The sequence below is a fragment of the Pseudorca crassidens genome, chromosome 5, assembly GCF_039906515.1.
Source record: "Pseudorca crassidens isolate mPseCra1 chromosome 5, mPseCra1.hap1, whole genome shotgun sequence".
Lineage (NCBI taxonomy): Eukaryota > Metazoa > Chordata > Mammalia > Artiodactyla > Delphinidae > Pseudorca > Pseudorca crassidens.
This window is the reverse complement of record NC_090300.1, coordinates 62,184,814-62,210,028: the sequence shown is the minus strand read 5'-3', so window position 1 is coordinate 62,210,028 and position 25,215 is coordinate 62,184,814. Positions and strand designations below refer to the sequence as shown.

The following is a 25,215-nucleotide window of genomic DNA, read 5'->3' as shown; positions in this document are numbered from 1 at the left end:
AGTATTTGGTTAGCAGTGTTAATTAGGAATTTATCACCACTCACCAGGTTTCAGCCTCTCTGGATTCTTGGAAGTACTATTTGGCTGTGCTTTTTACACAATCTTAATAATGGTATTGTTCCTGAAATTTCCATATTTTGAAGCACAGGTGAATTCTGAGCATTTGAATGCCACCTTTCCTTCCCTGAGGTTTTTAAAATATTTCTCCAAGGTACTTAACCAAGTCTGCTATAGATTATAATAGATATTTGTATTAAGGAGTATCTTTCTTTTAGGTAATTGTAGTAGGTGGAAAGGACTGTGTCTTTTACACAAGTTTGTAACTGAGTCATCAACACAGTAAATACCTAAGAGAGTTTGTTGATAAAATTCAGTTGCAGGCAGCATAGAGTTGGAAGTAATTAAAAGTAGAACTATAGATTATATTAACAAACACTTGCCCAGGTATTATATGTTTAAAAATATATATTACTGTTTCATACGGTAATTGAATTAATCAGTGATAACCTAACATTTGTTACTCTCTATGCTGTAGGCTACTTGTCCTGCTGTCGTTTTTTAGATGACAGCCAAATTGTTACAAGTTCAGGAGATACAACTTGGTAAGTTTATTCCAGAAGATTACTGATTTTGAGGTTGAGGGTGGTAGTAGGAACTAATGTAAGAAAAGAGCAGTCATTAATTATTTCTGTTTTTAATTATAGTGCTTTATGGGACATTGAAACTGCCCAGCAGACCACTACATTCACTGGGCATTCTGGAGATGTGATGAGTCTTTCTCTGAGTCCTGACATGAGGACTTTTGTTTCTGGTGCTTGTGATGCCTCTTCAAAATTATGGGATATTCGAGATGGAATGTGTAGACAGTCTTTCACTGGCCATGTGTCGGATATTAATGCTGTCAGTGTAAGTGAAGAGCATTTCTAAGGAAAATTTATTGTGCGTATAAAGTGTTGAACTCTACAGTATGATTTTAACAACAGATTCCCTTCAAGCGTTCTTATAAATACTATGCTTTTATAACATTTAACCCCCAAATAACAAGGGTTTGATTTTTTTTAATGGAAAGGTTTTAATCCATAGGTCTAGGTCCTTATTTGCAGGTAATCAGGAATAAGTTTTTTTTTTTTCTCCCAGATTTAGAGGGATAGATCATCTTGAGCAAACAAGCAGATCATGAGTATCAACAGTGTGTTCAGAGGAGAACAAAGTCCCATATCTCTGGGGTCAAGGGAACAACCCAAAGAGAGACAGTCAGGAAGACAGAGGCAGCTGTTTAGTGTAGAGAGTATAGCTTTTGAAGTCAGCAAACTCTGGATCTTAGTTCTGCTGGGAACCAGCTGTGTGAGATCAGGTGGGCTACTTAACCTCTGTGAGCTACACATTCCTCAGTAGGAATAATGCTACCTACATTAAAGAATAATGTGAAGACTAAATGAAACTATAGACTGGATGCTCAATAAATGGTATAAATTATTTATAATCTCCTTCATATTGAAAACAAAAACCCTCAAACAGGTATCCACAAATAGATTAAGCCAGACAATAAGTACTTAGTTCTTATTTCAAAAAAGTATTGTTTTTAATATGGTACATCAACTATACATCAATGAAAAAGAAAGAAAATAAATAAATAACTCCAAAAATGAGAATGAACTAGTCATATGTCTTTATAAATTAAAACTAAAATGGCATTTTGAATGACAATCAAAATGATTTATCAAACAGTCAGCATTGAGGAGAGGGATATTAAGAGGAGGTGGGATACCGCTTGACTTAGGTAAATTGTCCTATGTGGATCAGATGCCAAAATGTATAGATATGACTAGAATTTCCTAAAGCACTGTAATTGCAAGTGTTTATGGGTATAAGATACACTCTAATTTTGCAAGAAGATATTTTTTGGGAAAAATTTGTTTTTATTTATCATGTGCATATTGAAAGTCAATTTTATATAATCTTTAGAGAATATCAGAGAAAGTAAAGGCTTTGTTACCCCCACCCCCTATTAGGCCAACCTGGTTTAAGAGTAGAATTTTGGAATAGGCAAATGCAATCCTCTCCATCTCTCATCCCACCACGTTTATCACGTTGATGAGCTTCTCTTCTGTTCCTAGTTTGCTACAGATTTATCAGGAATGAGTGTTGAAGTTTATCAAATGTCTTTTCTTCATCTATTGAGATGATCATGTGGTTTTTCTTTTTCAGTCTGTTAAATGGTGAATTTACGTGGATTAGTTTTCAAATATTAACCCAACCCTACATTTCTAGGACAAACCTCACTTGGTTATAATGCATAATCCTTTTTAGTTACTAGTGGATTTGATTTGTTAAAATTTTAAAATTTGCATCCATATTGATAAGTTATTATATGATTTTTCATTTCTTGAAATGTTTTTTCAGATTTTGAAAGGGTTCCCTTTTTTCCACATCCTCTTCAGCATTTGTTTGTAGATTTTTTGATTATGGCCATTCTGACCAGTGTGAGATGATACCTCATTGTAGTTTTGATTTTAGTGATTTTAGTGATGCTGATAATTAGTGATGTTGAGCCATCTGTGTGTCTTCTTTGGAGAGATGTTTATTTAGATCTTCTGCCCATTTTTTGATTGGATTGTTTGTTTTTTTTGATATTGAGCTGCATGAGCTGTTTGTGTGTTTTGGAGATTAATCCCTTGTCACTCGCATCATTTGTAGATATTTTATGCCATTCTGTAGGTTGTCTTTTTGTTTTGTTAATATTTATTTGATTTATTTATTTTCTTTATTTTTTTGGCTACGTTGGGTCTTAGATGAGGCATGAAGGATCTTTTATTGCGGCGCAGGCTCTTTGTTGTGGTGCATGGGCTTCTGTCTAGTTGTGGCATGCAGATTTTCTCTCTCTGGTTGTGGCACGTGAGCTCCAGGGCACATGGGCTCTGTAGTTGCGGTACGTGGGCTCTCTCATCGAGGTGCACAAGCTCAGTAGTTGTGGTGCGCGGGCTTAGTTGCCCTGCGGCATGTGGAATCTTACTTCCCTGACCAGGAATTGAACCCACGTCCCCTGCATTGGAAGGTGGATTCTTTACCACTGGACCACCAGGGAAGTCCTTGTCTTTTTGTTTTGTTTATGGTTTCCTTTGCTATGCAAAACCTTTTAAATTTGATTAGGTTTAATTTGTTTATTTTTGTTTTTATTTCCATTACTCTAGGAAAGGATCCAAAAAGATATTGCTGCAATTTATGTCAAAGGGTGTTCTGCCTATGTTTTCCTCTAAGAGTTTTATAGTATCCAGTCTTATGCTTAGATCTTTAATCCATTTTGAGTTTATTTTTGTGTGTGGTGTTAGAGAATGTTCTACTTTCATTCTTTTCCATGTAGCTGTCCAGTTTTCCCAGCACCACTTATTGAAGAGACTGTCTTTTCCCCATTGTATATTCTTGCTTCCTTTGTTGTAGATTAATTGACCATAAGTGTGTGGTTTATTTCTGGGCTTTCTATCCTGTTCCATTGATCTGTGGATCAATGGAATCAAGTGTGTGTTTGTGCCAGTAACATACTGTTGTGATTACTGTAGCTTTGTAGTATACTCTGAAGTCAGGGAGCCTGATTCCTCCAGCTTTGTTTTTCTTTCTCAAGATTGCTTTGGCTATTCAGGGTCTTTTGTGTTTCCATACAAATTTAAAAATTTTTTGTTCTAGTTCTGTGAAAAAATGCCATTGGTAGTTTGATAGAGATTGCATTGAATCTGTAGATTGCCTTGGGTAGTATACTCACTTTGACAGTATTGATTCTTCCAATTCAAGAACATGGTATAAGATTTCCTTTTTTATGGCTGAGTAATATTCCATTGTGTGTATGTATATGTGTGTGTCTGTGTGTGTGTACGTGTATATCTCACATCTTCATTATCCATTCTTCTATCGATGGACACTGAGGTTGCCTCCAGATCTTGGCTATTCTAAACAATGCTGCATTGAACAGGGTGCATGTATATCTTCTCCAATTAGTGTTTTTGTTTTCTTGAGGTAAATACACAGAAGTGAAATTGCTGGATCATATGGTAGTTCTATTTTTAATTTTTTGAGGAACCTACATACTGTTTTCCATAGTGGCTACACCAGTTTACATTCCCACCAACAACACATGAGGGATATTTTCTCCACATCCTTGCCAACACTTATTGTCTTTTTGATAATAACCATTTTGACAGGTGTGAGGTGCTGTCTCATTGTGGTTTTTATTTGCATTTCCTTGATGATTAGTAATGTTGAGCATTTTTTCATGTGTCTATTTGCCATTTGTATGTCTTCTTTGGAAAAATGTCTCTTCAGTTCCTCTGCTCATATTTTAATTGGGTTGTTTGTTTTTTTGATATTGACTTTTGTGAATTCTTTGTATGTTTTGGATATATTGTTTGCAAATATCTCCTCCTATTCAGTAGGCTTCCTTTTCCTTTTGTCAGTAGTTTTCTTCACTGTGCAAAAGCTTTTTCTAGTTTGATGTAGTCCCATTTGTTTATTTTTGCTTTTCCTTGCCTGAGGAGACATCCAAGAAAAATACTGCTAAGACCACTGTCAAAGAGCATAGTGCCTGGGAACTCCCTGGTGGTCCGGTGGTTAGGACTTTGCACTTTCACTGCTGAGGGGGGCCTGAGTTTGATCCCTGGTCAGGGAACTAAGATCCCACAAGCTGTGCAACATGGCCAAAAAAAGAAAAAGAAAAGAAAAAAGCATATTGCCTGTGTTTTCTTCTAGGAGTTTTATGATTTCAGGTCTTACGTGTAAGTATTTAATCCGTTTTGAGTTTATTTTTATATATGGTGTGAGAAAGTCATCCAGTTTGATGCTTTTGCATCTAGCTGACCAGTTTTCCTGACACCATTTATTGAAGAGGCTGTCTTTTCCTCATTTTATATTCTTGCCTCCTTTGTTGTTGACTGTGTGTGCATGGGTTTATTTCTGGGCTTTCTGTTCTGTTCCATTGATCTATGTGTCTGTTTTAGTGTCAGTAACATACTGTTTTGATTACTATAGCTTTGTAGTAGTTTGAAATCAGGGAGAGTGATACCTCCAAAAAATTTCTTTATATTTTTAAAAAAGTAAAAAATATTAGAATGCAAATGACAAACTATAAAATATTTGCCACAAAGAAGATAAATTTATATTCTTCATTTTATTCCTACACATCAGCAGGTACTAACAGAGTAATACAGATGACCAATAGATACATGAAGTGATTTCCTCTTTGTAAAAAGTGTTGAGTAGTGCCACAGTATCTGAGAAAGGGGATTCACAAACTAATGCATAGTTTTCTTTACTACTAGCTTAACTTTATAACCTAGCCTAACTGGATGATTTTTGTTCTCTTTTATAAAATGTTTCCTATTTATTTCTCATAATGAGATTATTGGAACATTTAAGAGTATACATACATATATAAATTCTATAAATAGTAATATTTGATTTAAACATTTTAGTAAGACATATGGAGGACCAGAGCCAGGATGTTTTGAGTACTTGCTTTGTGCTGAACAGTGGGTTATGGGTACTGTGCATGTGTTATTTCATTCAGCCCTAACCAACACACTAAATTCTGAAACTAAGACTCAAGTGTTTAAGAATCTTTAGTGCCTAACATCATTCACCTGGTAAGAAACCAAGTTGGAATTTGAATCTAGGTCTGTCTTACCCCAGAGTCTATTATTACACTGCCTCACATAATTTTTGTGTACTTCTATGGAATAAATGTTTGTTGATTTTCTTTCTAGTTTTTCCCAAATGGATATGCCTTTGCCACTGGCTCTGATGATGCTACTTGCCGGCTCTTTGACCTTCGTGCAGACCAAGAGTTATTATTGTATTCTCATGACAATATCATCTGTGGGATCACTTCTGTAGCCTTCTCAAAAAGTGGGCGTCTCCTGTTAGCTGGGTATGATGACTTCAATTGTAACGTATGGGACACACTAAAAGGAGATCGTGCAGGTTAGTAAATAAGTACACATTAGGTTTTGATTTTGTCAGGAAATGTGAAAAGGTTCCCATCGGTTGTTTCTGGGGCCCCCATGGACACCCTGGGGAATGGCAACATGGCAGTTCTCATTCATGGTCGTTGATCTTTTGAGTGCAGTTACAGTCCATAAACCATATTTATGTTTCTGTTTTCTGAAGAGTAATATCTGATTCTATATTTTCTTGTTTGGTAAGTTTTGACATAAATGAGTAGTGAATATAATTTAGTATGGTCTTTTCCCAATTACAGTTCTCTTATAACCTGACAGGAAACATGGATCTTCTTTTTGGCTCAGATCTTGTATGGGGCAGGACATGGAACCACTGTCTCCCCTTAACCCCGTACTCTGTGTTCTCCCCTGCAGCTTCCAGAATATTAGCATCCAATTGTACTGGGGACTGTCATTAATAACAAATTACACAGAGTGACTTAAAATTTTTTTAGAATCAAAATTATACTCAAGGAATCAAATAGGTCTACATGGCTTGTTACCAAAACACAGCAGTCCTCTGACCCCAGCCCATGTTCTCTGCTCCCAATGGTAGCTACTTTTAAGTATTTACTTTTATATCTTTAAAGAACATCCTGATTTTTTTTTTTTAACTTTTAGGCATTATCTGTTGAGGGTTTGGTTACAACATCCCTCCTCCCACCACAGCTTCCATCTTGCAGTTTTTCCCATGTAGTGAATTTGGTTTAGAACATCAGTCAGTGTTTATTACACAATTATGAATTTTTAAACAGTACTTACTGCCAAGCAGTGAGGTATATGCTGTGACTTCTTTTTTTTTTTTTTTTTTTTTTTTTTGCGGTACGCGGGCCTCTCACTGCTGCGGCCTCTCCCGTTGTGGAGCACAGGCTCCGGACGCGCAGGCCCAGCGACCATGGCTCACGGGCCCAGCCGCTCCGCGGCATGTGGGATCTTCGCGGACCAGGGCACGAACCCGCGTCCCCTGCATCGGCAGGCGGACTCTCAACCACTGTGCCACCAGGGAAGCCCACTGTGACTTCTTTTGCTGCGCTGCTTTTGAATATTCTCTAGGGTCAAATTAATTTTTTGGCTTACATTCTTAGTTTTGATGTACTTCTCACTAATTAATCTTCAAACTTTTTGCAAGTTTTGATATGTTTGGGAGTAGATCCGTTTTCATCCCTCATTCTGGGCATTCAGTGGACCTTTTCAACCTGGAAACGTATACCCTGGAGTACTGGGAAGTTTAGGAGGCTTATTTAATTGGTTGCACTTTTTTCTCCATTATCATTCTGTTTGTAGAACTCCCATCATTCATTCATTCATTCATTCATTCTTTTTGGCTGCACTGGGTCTTCATTACTGCGCACAGGCTTTCTCTAGTTGTGGTGAGCAGGGGCTACTCTTCGTTGCGGTGCGCAGGCTTCTCGTTGCGGTGTCTTCTCTTGTTGTGGAGCACAGGCTCTAGGCATGCGGGCTTCAGTAGTTGCAGTACGCAGGCTCAGTAGTTGTGGCTCATGGGCTCTAGAGTTCAGGCTCAGTAGTTGTGGCGCAAGGGCTTAGTTGCTCCGCGGCATGTGGGATCTTCCCGCGGACCAGGACTTGAACCTCTGTCCCCTGCATTGGCAGGCGGATTCTTAACCACTGCACCACCAGGGAAGCCCAGAATTCCCATTATTCTGACGTTGGACTTCTTGGACTTTCTTATTAGTTCCTCTCATATTTTCCATCTGTCTTTTTTGCTCCATGTTCAGGGAGAAATTCTTGCCTTTTCTTTCCATGAAGCTTCTGTTAAGCTTTGGTTTTCTATTTTTGCTACCATCGTTTTGAGAGTTTTTTTTTTTAGGGCCCCCATTCTTTTTTTCATGAATAAAAGTCTTTTGTTTTTCTGGGGTCATTAATGAAAGCCTTTTTTGAAGTTTTCTTCTGAAAGCATAATCTTTTGTTTTCCAAGTTGCCTTTTTTCCCCCTTCTTTCTTATTTTTTCAGTGTCCTATCTATTGTATTTCCTTAAAACTCTGATTCTTAGCCTCTTATTTATCCTTAAGAGTGAGGCACTATAACTGTTTGAAAGCCCTCTGCACATGGTTGGGGTGTACTGACTGTAGGCCTCACTGAACAGTGATCTGGCCAGGCTTTGATTGGGGAATCTCTGATATATCTTATGGCCTTTTTCTCCTTGGGCCAGCTGTCTTCTCTGAGGTGGATTGTTCCACTTTTCTACCTGAAGTATATAAGCTGACTGACAGTTTGGGGGCTGATTTCCGGGAAGAAGCTGGGGTGCAAGACAATTAGCAAGTAAACTTACTTATTCCCCATTTTCAGCAGTTTCACCAATCTCAACTGTGCCTACTTTCTTCTAGTTAAGAGACCCTCTTTTACTCTCTCTAGCAAATAAGTCTCTAGTCTTATGTTCTGGTGCAGGATGATAAATCATCTGACTCTGCAGAGTGAAGGAAGAGACCTGGGGAGTCTAACTGATTCCTGGACACTTTCTAATGTAGCCTCAGTTTACCCCATCTTTGCCCGTGTCTGGTTCCACAGATACCTGGTTCCACTAGTATCTGACCCTTTTGGAGGTTCTGCAGTTTGCTTTTGTTTCTTGGCTTATCAGACCATTTGCTTTGAACTTAGCATTTTGGGGTCCACTAACACACTTACCACCATACAGCACACAAAATTTTGTTGCCACTGCTTGCTCTCATCCTTGCTGTCCTTGTGGGTGTATGTCCTTGCCCTTTTAAACACCTATACAGTTGCTGAGGTTTCTGAGGGAGTGGAGGCAATGTCAACATTACCAGGAATAATTTTCTACAACCTCTCTTGAGACTGCAGAAAAGTTCACGGGTAAGCATTCTGCAAGTAAACTTTTGGAGATACTCTTTGAACTTTTGTTCAAAGCCAGTTACTTTTTTGAGGTATTAGGTGTTTTGCTTGGATCGAATGAATTAATATCCATATCAAAATAAAAACATGTTTGTTTTCTGTATTTTTTTAAACATATGCTTGAGTTTTAGTTTTGCTTTGCTTACAGCTGTTTGGTTTCAAGTTGACTCAACTGGATACTTTCACCTTAAAATTGAAATGTGACTCATGAATTGCTAATTCATTCTTCTTTCCAATATGACTTGGAGTATTTAGTCACAATGGTCATTTTTTGTTATTTCAACCCATAATGGTAAATTTGCCTATTGCCAAACATTGCCATACTGAAGGTACTGCACAAAATATTGTTAGACAAGATGAACTTCTGTTCCTAAGATTGGGTGAAAATGATATGCTTAATTACATATGGAGATAATGAAAACTCAAACAGTCTATTAAAGAAAAAATTCTTTTTGAGAATTTGATATATTCTAATTTTTCTCTTAAATCTTTACTTTTCTCATCTTCCTCTCAAATATTTGGGAATATTTAATTTTATCCTGTGTAGTGGTCAGAAGATCAAATAGGTTAAATATACAAAAGAAAACTAAGACTAGATGAGTTTGATGGTTTCAGAAAGTTATGACCAAAACATTCCAGGGTTTGGTGGTTAAAAGAATAAAGTAAATAAATTATGTTGTTATTTTTGGAAGTGGCAGTATAAGTCAGCTTCATTCTCATGTTTTTGTTGTTCTGGTGGTAAAAGTTCATTGAACATTTAAAATTTTGTTTTTGTTGAAAATAGCATAGCTTATTGGCAAAATTTAGAAGTATCATGAACTTATTAGAGATGTAAAATAAAAGACTACATGTTGTTGAATAGATGATTTTGAACATAAGCATAATTATAAAATAATTTTTCAAAAATGAAAAACACAATTTGATGCACATGTCAGAAGTTCACGGAATACAAAGAATTTTATTTTACCTACATGCCCACCTTACCCCTGGCACTCAGTCTCTCAACTCAGGGGAACCTGTTAGCTTTTAAGTACCCTCCCAGATCTTTTATGCATACACTTGTTTAATTCTAAAACTTGCCCATTGCTAACTTTTTACTGAACTTTTGTTTTTCAGGTGTTCTTGCTGGTCATGACAACCGTGTCAGCTGTTTAGGTGTAACTGATGATGGCATGGCTGTGGCAACAGGGTCTTGGGACAGTTTTCTTAGAATCTGGAATTAACAGCACAAATTTTCTGTTCTCCACTGATACCTGGAGAAGTCAGTACTACAGCCTATAGCTGTGCAAAAGAATTTACCTTATATTTGCAGGTGAAGATTTTTCTATTATTATATACAAAAAGAAGCTTTCAGTAAACTACAAAACAAAAAAAGGTGAAAACAAGGTAAAGGTGCTTGCTGAGATCAGGACCAGTGTATTAATTTGAGGAGTTGAGCTAATTTAACCTTGATGAATTTTTGCTTGTACTGTCTAATTCTTTTTCTTTGTGTAGAACAGAATGTACACATTATAGCAGCCTATCATGTTTGAGAGTATGTGTTTGCATTTTTTAAGAACTACATTTTTAACCTTGTATACCTTAAAAAGTGTCATAGTTTTGAGTTTTATAGTGGAGGAACCAGGCACAGTAATAGATGGAAGTGATACCATTGATGTGTGTACTGATATTTGAAGCAAGTCCCCTTGTATTCCGACCATTTTGATCTAAAAGAGATCCTGGTTGCTTACTGTTTAAGAATGCTGACAGGCGTAGGTACCACTGAGGGGAGTCCTTGTGAATATCATTAGTTTCTGCAATATCCTCTGCCATCTTATCAATTTAAATTAGTGCTCATGTTTAGTCTTTTGAAGGGGACATAATCTGATGGCCAGGGAATAGAGATCTCACTCTGAAATTTTAGACATACATAAGAAACTCGTATTATATTAATTGGTAGATAGCAGTAATCACATGAGAATGGTTTCTTGTTATTTTAAAAAGCTGGTTATGATCAAATGACACTTAGGTAGCATTCGAAATAGCTGGGCTTTCCTATTGATTTCATATTCTAGAACTGAGTTTGTAAGGTGCACTCATTTCAGCAGATTGATGAACATTTGGACTGTCCTTGCATCTGAAAGATTTTTCCCAGTGTTCTCCATCAGTGTGTATCTAGGTAGGAAAAATAATGTGATGGCATTACGTTTTTCAAAGAAGTATAAAATCTAACCAGTCACCAGGTCTGACTAGTTATAATCATTAAGAAAGTTGCTTTATGAATTTGTTCACATAATATAAAATCTGAATTGATGTTAACTTTCCGTGCCTTCAAAAATTTAAAAAGCAGACATTCAAGCTTTTTGATCTTCTGTAATATTTCCTCCCATTAGCACAAAATATTGGTTTCTAAGTGGTTTTGCTTCAAAGGATACCAAGATCAAAGTGACCCCCACTTTAAAGCCAAAAGAAGATTCTAAGAGCAGTTCTTGAAGGGGTCAGAGGAAAATACTAAGCAATTCCTCTGCTTGTCAGTGATATAATAATGTGTGTATTACTAGAACGGGCCCCCTTGAACTTAAACAGAGATCCTTGACCCTTGGATTTCTCTCTTAAAAATAATCTAAATGATTGACAGTAGAAGATTGTTAGTCTTCTTTGATGGTAAAGTCGTGGGGTTTTTCTGATGTAGAAGTGCATTGTGTTTTGTAACAGTAAACTGTCAGTAACTGTTGAGATAGGTCTGTTAACTTTTGATCACCTGTAACCCTAACCTAAATACTCCCAAATTTTACTTGTAAATTTTCATTTTTATATTGTGGATGTGCTAATAAGTGCATCAACCATAATGAAATAAGTAACTGTTTTAAGATACTAAAAAGAATAAAATGGGAAAAGGAAGATTTATAGGACCAAAAAAACAGACTTGTAGGTGGCAGGCATGAATGTATATTTATATACACATTCAAGATTTCTATGAGCTTTAGCTGTTAATGTTTGTGGACTATTTATATCACTTCATAAAGAGCAGCTCTTTGAGATAAGGCAAGAATACTTCAAAGGGACATATTCATATCCAAAAATAGAGAGGGGTGAGGGTTTACCATGTAGTTCAGCAATTTATTCCAAAATCCTCTTCAAGAGAGCACTTCTACCATGTGCAAAATAGCCTTATATATATATAAAAAGAGAGTATCTCCTCTACTTTGAAAGTGGTTCTAGTAACAAGATACTTTAGTCAGAGGCACACAGACTATGAGAAGTCTGTGGTCTTCAAAATGTTAATAAAAGTGATTTAATGTTATTAAAGTTTTTGTAGATAGTTAAAAAGCAATTCCCATAATTAAATATGTATTAGGCAACTGAAAATTAACCACTACTACGGCTGTTATGACCGTATTATACATATGACCGAATGGTGACCTCATTACCACGTTAACTTACTACTTAAACCGTTGTTTAGTGATATGGGTTCCAGTTGCTAAATATTTGTTTCCTTGCAGTTTGAGTTCATCTGCTCATCTAATTCTTTTGTGCATAAGAACTTCCTAAAGTCAGTATAATTTGTAGAAGCACAGTACAGTTTGAATCTCAGTTTTTCAAAACTTAAAAAAAATATGGCCAAAAGTAGTTTTAAGGAATTTTATCAATATTGCAGTTCTGGTGCCTGATTTTTTTCTATTTACCTAAGAAACATTTAAACGTCATGCGCCTCAGTTAGGTTTATTTGTAGAGTCTTTAATCACTTTGTAAAGAAGAGGTTTTTTTAAGATGTGGCAAGAATATTTTAAAGGCACATACGCTTTTCTAAAACAAAGTGGAGTGATTGCCATGTGCTTCAGCAAATCATCCCATAAACCTGCTCAAGAAAGCACTTTGTGCTCTCAGCAAGAACATCACCTCCACTTTGATGGACAGGCCTCAATTTTGGCAGCTATGCTATCAGAGATTTAGACTAAATATCCAAGATCCCTCCCTAGCTCGGATTTTTATAGTTGAGTCTGTGGTTACAACAGCATATTGAATTCCATCTTCAGAGAGGCAAAGATTTAGGCTTAATAGTTCATGAGATACTTAAGTATCAAGAGATACTTAATTCTTCAAGAAAGCCTAGTAAGCCATCTCCTTATCTTAATTTAGACTCAGTTGAACTGATTAATACTGCATGATGATAGTAAACTAGTTTCCTAGACATAACGGAGGTAGCTGCTTCTGGAATATGTTAAGTAATTTTAAAGTTAACATATTGAAAGAGAAATGGATCTTGGCTTCTCCAGGTGACAAAGTGAAATTTTTATTGTTGCAAAAAAAAAAATACTGTGCCAATATTATATAACTAACCTTCTCCAACACTTTTGATGTCTTAGATTTAGTAATATTATTAAGACTTTTAAAAATGAAGACATTCATGGAAATTTATGCTTGATCATTGGTGAATGTCTCACAGTTTAAAGTACAACAGTTGAATACTTGTGGCTTACCTGTTGATGTGTTTAAACGTTAATGGAAAGTGATTAAACAATCTCCCAAATGGGCCTATGATTTTAGTAATAAACATGTTCTTTCTAAAATCTTCACAGTGTGAGTCAGACTTAAAAACATTTTTAAATTAAGTACTATGTTCAGTTTCTAATTTCCCTTTTGCCACTGTGGAAAGCAAAATTTTGAAGCGTTTCTTACCTCCTGTTAGAATTTTTAAAACACCCACCAGTCAGACTATCTTGTGAGAAATGGTATCACAGTGAATAAAATTGGTATTTTAAATTAGGTTAAGTAGAATGTGAAGTACCCTTCATATTTACTAGTTTTTCTCCCATTATTCATTGTAAGTTGCCTTAAATTCACTGATATATTTAAAAGTATTGGTTATAATAGGTACTCAGTAAAGTGGTCTGTAGTTGAATGTCTAAGCTAGCATTGTTTTAAAAAGTAATTTATTAATCAGAATGATGGTACACCTTGTGTTTAGCAAATTTGTTTGCATGTTGATAAAATTTCCTAAGTCTTTTTTCTTAAATCCAATTGATCCTACAAAATAGTTGATTAATGCAGCATATGAAAAAGCTGGTTATATGTTTCAACTGGTGTTAAATGTGCCTGACAAAATCTTACATCATACAGTATTTTTTAATTAATAGAACTTCAGTGATATACTTGGTAGATATTTCAAGCCTTTTCTGTGTCTTACACAATGGTGCTCTATCCTATTGTTTTCTCTTTTCAAAGAAGCATCTGAACACTTGCATTTGCATATTCTTATCCAAAGGCATTCATGTCTAAGTGGGTTTTTTAAGTTGATTAAAATGTTTTTCTTCACCTAGAATGGTTTCTACAACAGCTGTGGCCAACTGAATCTGAATGTCAGTAGTTTGTGGGAAAGGTGAATGTATTAGATTAAAGCTCTTAGAAAAAAGCTTTAAACCAAACTATGGACTTGTATCATGATTTAACAGTATTCTTGAATCTTTCTTGCAGTAATTTGTTCCTTTAGTTGTACAGTAGCTCTGTGAAATAATGTTGCTGTGAATTGATACTGTAATCAATAAAGTGCTTTTAACAGATTTCATGTAGCATGTTTTGATTTTTAGTAGAATTACTTTTAAGTCCCAGAACTAAACTCCAAGCCCAATAGTTCATGTTCAGTTCTAATTCCTTTATCTAAACATTGGTAATTATTTTCTTCATGAAAAATGAATGGGCTGCTGGAAGCAAGGAAGAGACTGGAGTGCCACTGACCTATTCTGTAGTACTGTGAATGTTAGCCTACTGTTAAAAGGCCACAGATTTTCATCAAAATGTCATTTTTTTCCCTTAAAGTTCCCTTAGGAAAAAGATGAGCAGGTCTCCCCAAGATAGCCATAAAAATCATTAAAAGATTAAAACTCACTAAATGCCAGTATAAATGCTACATTTATCAACTATCAGGCAAACATTTTATTTTCACCTTGCATACTTATAAAAAATCTAGTTTTGTAAAAAGTTGAAGGTTACACAAAGTTTATAAATAATCCTGCAAACATACATAGTAGACAGTCAAGTAAATGTGCAATAACTTTGAACGCCAACAGCTACAATTCTTTATAATTCATGGGCTTGGTCATAGGTGCACTTATTATCCCTAAGCATAAAGGCTGGGGCTTCATTACTTTAGTGTCCCATTTCCAACACTCATATTTTCAAGCTTGATCAGGCGGAACTGGATTCAAACTAGTGATGAAAAACTTAGTATAAACTTCCTACACGAGAATCACACTACACTATTCTGTAGTTCCCAAACTTCAGCATGCATCAGATCACCTTGAGGGCTTGTTAAACCAGAGATTCCTGGTCCCCAAACCTAGTATTTGATTCAGTAGGTCTAGGATGAGACCCAAGAATGCAATTCTTTCTTACAACTTCCCTAGTGTAGTGCTACTGTTGACTGAGGGACTAAATTGTGAGAACCACTGTACTAATGAGGTGATACCAAACCACTATGCTATTTCAAAAGTTCAAGTACTTGCATATAAAGATTAAGACCCCCCCCCAAAAAAAAGATTAAGGCCTTGAAATTGTAAACTTAATTAGCAGTACCCAGTCTTAGACATGTTTTTCATGTTGCAATTGTTACCTAATCCCACTTCTTGGTGGCTTGTATCATTTTTTGGTTATAAAGCAACAATATTAGCCATAAATGAATATTTATTTGGATTTGAATATTGCATTCTAATATCCGATTTGCATAAAAAATATTTTTGAAAGCCTTCTATGGCCTAAATAATATTTTCTCCTTAAAATATCCTGGAAAACAGTGTTGCACCTGTTGTGAAAAGACTGAGTAGCATCCAGGAGCCTTAAAGGCAGAGAAAAAGAAGTACTGAGTATTAAAAGAAAAAAGCATGAAATGTTATCCCTCCCATGGAAAAGCAGCATAAACTATACTTGCCAAATGTGCTGTGTCTTCTGGGATTGTGCCTTTCTAACAAGCATCTAGGTGATGCTGATTTGGTGGTCCTCAAAACTACGTTTTGTGTAGCAAAGCCTTAGAATGTCAGTTTTTTAATGTTTCCATATAACTTTTCTATTAGTTTTTAACATAGAAACAAACAATACTTGAACTCATAAACATTTCATTAAGGTAAAAAACATAATTTTTAACCATGACCTGTCAAATTCATACAATGTTTAAAAGCCACTCCGGGGGACAACCCAGCAGTATCCTTGGCAAATACTTTCTAAAGAACAGCATTTGTACATGACTGTAGCCACCCAAAATTCAGATCTCCCATATCTCTGGCTATTTTTATCACTTCAAACTTAACTCTTAAAACTGAGATAGAAAGCTTTCCTTACTGGAATCAGAGCTGAGGCTGGAAGTGTTTCTTGAGAAACATGAGAAAACTATTTAGACGCAAATACCTTTATAAGGACTCTATAATAACAAACCTATATACTGTTTTACATCAATTTTAATAGGAATAAAAGAGGGAGTAAAAACAGCATTATTAGTGGTTTACATACCTGCCAGGATGCAAAAGTGATTGTAACCTGCATAAATAATACACTCAAGAACATTCCACACTCCTTTGTGGTTAGAGCAATGCAGTTTATAAAACAAAAATGTGACTATTCCCATTGAAATAGGCATCAAAAATTCGTTTTGAGAAAGAAGATGAAAGGAGCATTCTCTAACTCCTGGATGCCAGGAAGCAGAGTTTTTCAGAATCAAAAACAAAGAGAGCCCTAATTAAGAGCAAGGCCCCACCCCGCAGGGGTCAGAGAGTTGGTTCTTTAAACTAATTCATCATTTTCACATATCAAAGGATTTTTCTTTACCCAAAATTAAAACTAAAGAGACAACACTTTTCAGAAATGCACACACCCTGAGATAGATCAATACCAGGATCTACTCAAGGATTTGCTATTTAGGTATAGTTAGTATAATTCATATTTAAAGTCACTTCATAAAAATAACTGTCCCCATCTTCCAAGTTCCATCTTCTATCATGATCACCAAAGCAATTTCTATTGTTAAGATTCTTCTTCATCGCTTGAATGTAGAAACTGCTTAGTAAAATTCTCCAGCTCGTTTTCAAGTTGAACAGCTTTATTTCTAATTTAAAAAAATGAATAAAACACCAATCTAATCATAAAGGTCAATGAGAAAAAATGCATCCCATGCAAATCTTAAAAAAAAATCACTAGCCAGCTGTTGCTACATTTGTCTGAACTCACATCATCAACTCTTTTTAAAGCATTTATTATATGTGCTACTGTAACTTTGCAATAAACACAGAATCCAATGGCCAGAAGAAAGGTATACTGAGATAAAATCTTTAACAAGAATGAAAAGCCTAAGAGACAGTGGAGTCATATCACCTTACATGGGAGTTACATCCTAAGTCACATAAAGACATAATTGTTCTTGAATTCCCGTTAAGAATAAAGCGTAGAATAAGTGGTTTTATGTATACACAAAGTAGCTGGTAGATGTCAAAGGACCATAGTTACCAAAAATATTTTTTTTAAATATTAAAATTGTACTTGATGCAGCCAAATGCCCATAACAAGAGGGAAAACAATGTAAATTGACAGGGGAATGCAGGTTTGTATCTCCCATTCTCATACTCTGCCAGGGCACACACACATACTTAAATGAGTTTCTCTCTTTTCTTGGTCCTGTTTTGTTTGTTGCTGAGTGCATATGGTCAAGGTCATAAGTTAAATGTTCTTGTGAACTCCACTGTATATTTCTTCAAGTAATGCTCCTGAAGCATTAGTTAAGTTAAATTATATCTGAATGGCTAAAAGCCTAATTTAGTAACAAGGGAGATTCCAAATATTATGTTAATAATATTCTAAACTTATTATGTTAACATTATTCTAAACTTTCCTATTAGAAGAATTAGCAGATCAAAAATGTTGATACTTATTCAAGTCAGTCCTGCCAAAATCTGAAAGCTACATAAGTACCAATAATCTATTTTATCAGTTATGGCTTTTTACTATAGCAAGATGAAAAATATTTAAAAACCTACCTAGGTTAAAAAAAAATTTCTATTGGATATAGTTTCACCAAATTTGAAAAGCTGTATTTGGGATGACCTAACTTAAAATAGGAGCAATGGCATATGTGAAATTAACTTGGGTGTATTTGTGTGTGAGAAGTGATGCTCGGGTTTAAGTGATAGGCAGTCACCTTTTTCAGAGACCCTGAAATGGAGATGCAATGAGAATGTGACTGCTAAATCTTAATCTTTTCAGATTAAGATACCAGGGATGGACACTATCACAGGTGTTTTAAGTATAATGTCCCAAAATCCACATCATAAGGACAGCCTCTCCAATTTGCAGGCGTTGCAAACTGTTTTTATATAGGCAACTGTATGTAGCATGTGCCCTGGTAAGTAGCAGCAGGAAGTAAATGATGCTTAATGATTCTACCAGACTTGTAGGTGAGCCAGCTAATGGGTAATAAAGCTGAAAGAACTGCCAAGAAGTATAGATCTCGTGGTGATACTTCTGGTCTTGACCCCCAAAGCACAATTTATTTAGACTCCAAAGAATACATGGCAAATCATATTAAACCAGAATTCCACATTATATTAGGATATCTTGTTTACTTCCGTTGCTTCAAATTTAAGTATACCTAACAGTCCCCAATGAGAAGAAAAGCTATGGGTCTTGGATATGTAGGACTGAAAATTCATACTCATACTTTTAATTACAAAACTTCTGCTCTGAATAAGGACTAGTATAGCTTAACATAGAGCTATAAGCTTAGATCTAAAAAATTCCTTTAAATTCAGATTTGTTTTTTTGTTGTTGTTCAAATTAGCTTTCATTGAAATTGCAAAATTACAATTAAGCCAATGCAGAAAGCCAAAAATTTTAACATAAATTTGCTAGTGATTTTACATAATTATATTTTGGTAATGAAACCAATAAATGTTCATATTATTAAGGACAAAAGGTTCAAATACCTTAAGCGCTTTGAATTGTTCTGTATTTTCTCCAGTTGATCTATCTCTTTGGATAATCTGGCAATTTCCTCTTCTAGATGTCTTTGTGTAATATCAACTTGTTGGCACAGGCGAGCAAAAGTGGTTGCCATTTCCCTTCAAATAAAAAATAATTTCATCAGCAGTCATGAATGTCTTTTAAAATGAATAAGCTTTCATTTAAAGTTTATATTAAAAAAAGAGATCACAAGTTTAAAAAATTCCCAAAAATATAAGGTATCAAAGAACACGGCTAAGAATGGTATGAGGGAGGGTATGGCACTTGTAAGCTTAATATGACTGTGGGCTTAATTTCATCTGGCCTCAAGACAAATGCTCAGTGGGTAATAACATTACTCTGCCATATTGCTGTAAATATGAATAAGCTATAAAAAGGCAAAGGATGGGTGTATTTCTTCAGAAGCATAATAAGCCTTACTCTTGTCCCCTGCCTATAGAAATAAATTACTGAGAACAGGAAAGAAAATTTCATGAACTTCTGTGACAAGTCAAAAATACTTTAAACTATAGCAACATTTAACCACATTTCTAAAACAAAAGGGCTGTATTTAATTTGTGTGCTAGTTAATATGTTAACTTTGGAAAATATATTTATATTTTTGCAACTTGGAGCATGCCTGGTAGGTGTGTACCACTGGAATTTGATGAACTGACTTGTTTTTCTCTGCAACTATTCTCCTGCGCATCTTCATCTTTCCCAGGGTCCTTTCCCCCTCCATTCTCCCCTATCTGACCAAATACCAATATAAGACAAATGAAGCATCTTTTTATTTTAATATTTTATTACATTAATATTTAGCTAGTAGTATTATTATTATTTTAGCTATTATTATTATTATTTTTAGCTAGTATTATTTTAACCGGAGTAATTATTTGAGGTTGCCTCCATTAGAGTGTAAAGTCCTCTAAGGAAGAATACAAGTTATCTTTAGCTTTTAATTTCCCATAAGTTCTAGAGTATTTATTGTCACATGGTAGGCAATTAATAAATGTTTGATGATGAAATGAATAGTAAGCTTCATTAATTCTGTTTTTATGAATGTGAGCCTCAGCTGATTTTGTCTGGAGGTCCAGTTTATCCTCATTAAAGAAAAAGATCTTAGTATAAATAAATCAAAATTAAGTTATATAAAATAGGAGCTCAATAAATATTTGGTAAATGAGTGAACTAATTCAGTGGTCTCAGTTCTGTGCCCCCATTGCTTCCATTCCCTATAGCTCTAACTTAACTAGGTTAGTACAGGCTCTGATCTTGTGTCTGAAACAGTTTAATCTCCCTGCAATTCTTGTCTCCTGAGTCTAAACCACTTTACACACCACACCACTGCAAAGTTATCTGTTCTAGAGCTAAATGTTAATGATATCACTCCCAGGGTTCCTAATTATCCAAACCTCAGTCCTAGTGTTAGGTTTATACTTGAATGGACCCCTTCTTATGTACACATCTGCCACACTGAAATTATCTCACGTTTCTGAACACATTCCTTTTCCCCCAACCTTCTTGCCTTTGGTTTGAGCTGTCTTCTCTGTCTTGCTCGTTCTATTCTGATGTTCAAGTCTCATCAGGCTACCTCTCCTCTAGGAAACCTTTGCTGATCCACTATCCTTCATGATTTCAGATTCTAGGGACTTCCCTGGTAGCAGAGTGGTTAAGAATCCGCCTGCCAATGCAGGGGACACGGGTTCGAGCCCTGGTTCGGGAAGATCCCACATGTCGTGGAGCAACTAAGCCCATGTGTCGCAACTACTGAGCCTGCGCTCTAGAGCCTGTGAGCCACAGCTACTGAAGCCTACGTGCCTAAGAGAAGCCACCACAGTGAGAAGCCCACGCACCGCAACAAAGGGTAGCCCCCCACTTGCCACAACTAGAGAAAGCCCACACACAGCAACGAAGACCCAATGCAGCCAATAAATAAATAAATAAATACATAAATACTCAATGCCATTTAAAAAAAAAGATTCTACAGCCTCACATTATGAAGCTCTCATTACTTTTCACTTTTCACCTTTTATTATAATTATGTACATGTTGTTTCTTCTATTAAATTGCAATCATCTTTAGCTCAGAAAACTTTCTAATTAAGCTCTCAGGGGCACTCTAATACAGAATATTATGCATTGATTTGACTGGAGTTCTATATGTTTTTACTAAATCAATGAAACAAATATTTAAGATACATAAACTTGGTGGACCCAGGTATTTATTATTATAATAAAATTCTCTTGAGTTTTAAAAAATCATGCCTTTAAACCTACAAATCTGGGCTATAATAGTAAAAATAAATTACGTACCACCATGCATTTTGAGCCCACTTGTTTGGTATCATTCTGTGTTTTCCACTTTGGTGGCAATTATAAAATGTGTTCATGTTGTGATAATTCTTTGAGCTGTACTCTTATTTCTGCATTTCTGCATGTATGTCCTACTTCAGTAAAGCTTTAAAACAAAAATAGACGAATCTTGCAACTTACTGTTGTACTTGGTGGCTGCAGTTGGCGCTTGTGAAGCTAACAATCAGCTGCAGTTTTTCAGTTGCATAATTCACAAATTGCCGTTTAAAGGCTCTCTCTTTGGCACGGGTGGTCCAAGTCAGCCTTTCATAAAGATACAAAGCTCCATACATACTTAATGAAACAGATATGAGTTTCCAGCCTACAGTTTTCCAAATCTGTAAGATAAATTCACAGCTTACTTTGAGAAAGAAAAATACCACTAGGGAGATTGTACTAAAAGGCATTTTAGAAAACTCATTGGCTCCCTACAGGTCTTTGAGTCAGATCCATTTTTTAAAAATGTATATTCCTTCTCTATGAGAAAATATGAAATTACCGGAAATCAAGCCGAAAAAAGGAGCAGCACATAAATACCAGGCAAGAACTTTTATAACCTGCCAGGCATTTGGTAAGCTGATTAAATGTATCTCAAAAAGGGATGTTAATTTAGGTCAAAGGTTTAAAAAACCAAAATGAACTGTATATAAAATAGTTAACTGGGAGTTCCCTGGCAGTCCAGTGGTTAAGACTGCATGCTTCCACTGCAGGGGGCACAGGTTCGATCCCTGGTTGGGGAACTAAGATCCCACATGCCGCGTGGTGTGGCCAAAAGAGAAAATAGAAGAAAAAAAAGATAACCAACAAGGACCTACTGTATAGCACAGAAAACTATACTCAATATTTTGTAATAACCTATAAGGGGAAAGAATCTGAAAAAGAATAGAGATATATATATTTGTGTAACTAAATCATTCGCTGTACACCTGAAACACAACATTGTAAATCAACTATACGTCAATAAAAACAAACCAAAATAAACCTATGCTGTTAATGATATGAAAAAAACTTTTAGCATATAAGAACTACTACAAAAAATAATATTTAATACTTTAAGTCAGATCCCTTTGGTATTTGGAGAAGGCTAGATAAGGGACCTGGATCATTCCTGTTACTCCAATGCACAAATATTGTTTCTTCGTGTGCTGTGATGTAAAAGTAGGAAGTATTGTTTATGTTGTGGTAATCATTTCACAATATATACATACATTAAATCATGTCATACACCTAAAACTAATACTATTTTATATGTCAATTATATTTCAATTAAAATTTTTTTTAAATATTTATTTTTAAGATTAGACTTGTGAAACTCAATTCACTAATTTTAACTTACAACTTTTCATGTCATCTTATAGATCCTGGAAACTGAAGTAAATATATCTTTCTTTTCCTGATCTAGCAGGTAGCTTTGCAATAATTTCAATTTCAATTACACCAAAAAATACTGTTTCAAAAAAAAAGTTACTATTTCTTACCACTCCTCCAACAACAATGATGCCCATAGACGTTCTAGACGTAAGAGAGGCTAATGCTGTTATTAAGGTAACCATGAGTTCTTCCTGTGACGCATTATCTGGTGTTGCTGGATTGGTAGGAGCAGTGGGAGTAGAAGCTAAAGATCTGGGAAGCTAATAAGGTTGGGGGGGGAAAGGATTAATTCAATTAAACCACTACAAATGGAAAAGTTACATTTACAAAATTCGACTGTATTCTCTTTTAAAATTACAGTAGTAAATCTACAAAAAGAATGACTCCAATTAATGAGTTTACCATAAATACATGAAGAAAATAAAAATGGTCTGAAAGTTATCTCCTGTGACATGGACCAATGATATCATGAAGAATGAATTTTCATAACATACAATGAGTCTACCTAAAACAACAAGCCTTCAACTCTCAAGTGAAATTAAAACTGTATATAAAAAAAATTTTTTTACACCAAAAAAACAATCCTTAAAAAAAAACTGGACTTCAAATTTAAAACCTTTTGAATTCCCTGGCGGTCCAGTGGTTAGGACTATACGCTTTCACTGCCGCGGGCCTGGGTTCAATCTCTGGTTGGGGAACTAAGATCCCACAAGCTACGTGGCCAAAAATAAAAAATAAAAATTAAAAATAAAAAAAAAAATAAAAGCAAAGTTAAAATCTTTTACACTTCAAAATACACCATAAGAAAATTAAAAGGCAAGCTACAGACTAGAAAAACATACGTATTTGGAAATCATGTATCTGATAAAGACTTGTATGTATCTGGAATATATATAAAGAACTCCCACAAGTCGATAAGAAGCCAAATAACCTAATTTAAAAATGGACAAATGATTTGAATAGACATGTTACAAAATAAGATACACGAATAAGCACATGAAAAGATGTTCAAAATCATCAGTCATTAAGGAAATACAAATCAAAACTACAATGAGATACAACTTCACATCTGCCATAATAAAAAAGATGATAACAGGTCTTGATGAGCATGTGGAGAAAGGGAACCTTAATACATTGCTGGTGGGAATGTAAAATGGTGCAGCTGCTTTGGAAAACAGTTTAGCAGTTCCTCAGAAAGTTAAACATGGAGTTACCATGTGGTCCAGCAATTTCACTCCTAGACATATATACTCAAGAGGAATGAAAACAGATGTCCATATAAAAACAGTCTGAGTATTTAAAACATCATTACTCATAATAGCCAAAAAGTACAAACAACTCAAATGTCCATCAATTGGTGAATGGATAAATAAAATGTGTGATATCCATAATGGGATATTATTCATCCAAAAAAAGAAATGGAGTATTGATACATGCTACAACATTCATATACCATGATGACAAACCTTGAGAACATCATGCTAAGTGAAAGCAGCCAGTCACAAAAGGCCACATTTTGTGTGATTCCATTGATATGAAATGTCCTGAAGGGTAAAAATGATAGCTAGAGAAACCTGACTAGCAGTAGGGCTGGAGGTGGAAATGACAACTGACTGCAAATGGGCACAAGGGTAGCCTTTGGGGTGACAGACATGTTCTAAAACTGGATTGTGGCGATGGTTTTACAACTCTAAGTTTTCTGAAAACTTATTGAATTGAGGGACTTCCCTGGTGGCGTAGTGGTTAAGAATCCGCCTGCCAATGCAGGGTACACAGGTTCGAGCCCTGGTCCAGGAAGATCCCACATGCCGCGGAGCAGCTAAGCTCATGTGCCACAACTACTGAGCCTGCGCCCTAAAGCCCATGAGCCACAACTACTGAGCCCATGTGCCTAGGGCCTGTGCTCCGCAGCATGAGAAGCCACCACCATGAGAAGCCCAAGCACTGCAACGAAGAGTAGCCCCCGCTCGCTGCAACTAGAGAAAGCCCACGCACAGCAATGAAGACCCAACGCAGCCAAAAAGAAAAAAAAATTAATTAATTAAAAAAATTATTGAATTGATAAATTCAAAAAAGTTTTTAAAAAGAGACTCTAAACTGGTAGAATCAGATACATACCTGTATAGTACAGCAATAACCACCTAATAAAAAGCCTACTCAAAAAAAAAATATATATATAGATATATATATACCTGAAAGATAGGCTCTGATAATCCTAGAAGCACCCGCTGAGCATTTGTAGGACCCAAGAAACGATGGACAAGGGAGGACCAGCCCAAGGAAAAATGAAATACAATATCCTCTTGAAAATCTGAACATAACTTGTGGCAATTTAGGTCATAGCTGAGATCAAATTTCTTGCAAGGAATCAGTGTATGTAGTTTATTCTGTATACCAGCTGGAAGTAATGGCTTCAAATTTTCTAGAAAGAACCGAATTATGATATTTTAGTTAACAACAGTAAATAATATTTTATAAAATATCTAAAGGATTTTATAATAAATCTTTTAACAACGACATAAAGAAAAAACTACACACGAACTTGCAGACATAAATATTACCAATAATTTCTTGCTGGGATTGAAGCATTGAAGCATTGACTTCATTGGTGCACCGATCAGCCAAATTTCTTCCCATTCCATCTTCTATGTGCTTATTTAACTCCTGTTAACAATGGTAAA

The 25,215-nt window shown here is 35.5% G+C and overlaps 2 protein-coding genes across 9 annotated transcripts in view; one reads left to right on the top strand and one right to left on the bottom strand.

Moving 5' to 3' along the window:
- Positions 1-14,392, top strand: part of GNB4 (G protein subunit beta 4) — a 69,286-nt gene extending 54,894 nt beyond the window's left edge. For all 6 annotated transcript variants that reach the window (XM_067738114.1, XM_067738112.1, XM_067738110.1 and 3 more), the window contains 4 exons: positions 536-602; positions 705-906; positions 5,751-5,967; positions 9,969-14,392. In XM_067738114.1, the coding sequence (XP_067594215.1) occupies positions 536-602; positions 705-906; positions 5,751-5,967; positions 9,969-10,075 (593 nt within the window). In that variant the 3' untranslated portion in view covers positions 10,076-14,392. The remainder of the gene's footprint in view (positions 1-535; positions 603-704; positions 907-5,750; positions 5,968-9,968) is intronic.
- Positions 14,393-14,741: 349 nt separating this feature from the next.
- The window catches only part of MFN1 (mitofusin 1), a 34,214-nt gene continuing 23,740 nt past the window's right edge, over positions 14,742-25,215 (bottom strand). For all 3 annotated transcript variants that reach the window (XM_067738108.1, XM_067738106.1, XM_067738107.1), the window contains 6 exons: positions 25,096-25,198; positions 24,727-24,956; positions 22,642-22,794; positions 21,305-21,501; positions 18,794-18,928; positions 14,742-16,923 (listed from right to left, as the gene is read on the bottom strand). In XM_067738108.1, coding sequence (XP_067594209.1) covers positions 16,842-16,923; positions 18,794-18,928; positions 21,305-21,501; positions 22,642-22,794; positions 24,727-24,956; positions 25,096-25,198 — 900 coding nt within the window. In that variant the 3' untranslated portion in view covers positions 14,742-16,841. The remainder of the gene's footprint in view (positions 16,924-18,793; positions 18,929-21,304; positions 21,502-22,641; positions 22,795-24,726; positions 24,957-25,095; positions 25,199-25,215) is intronic.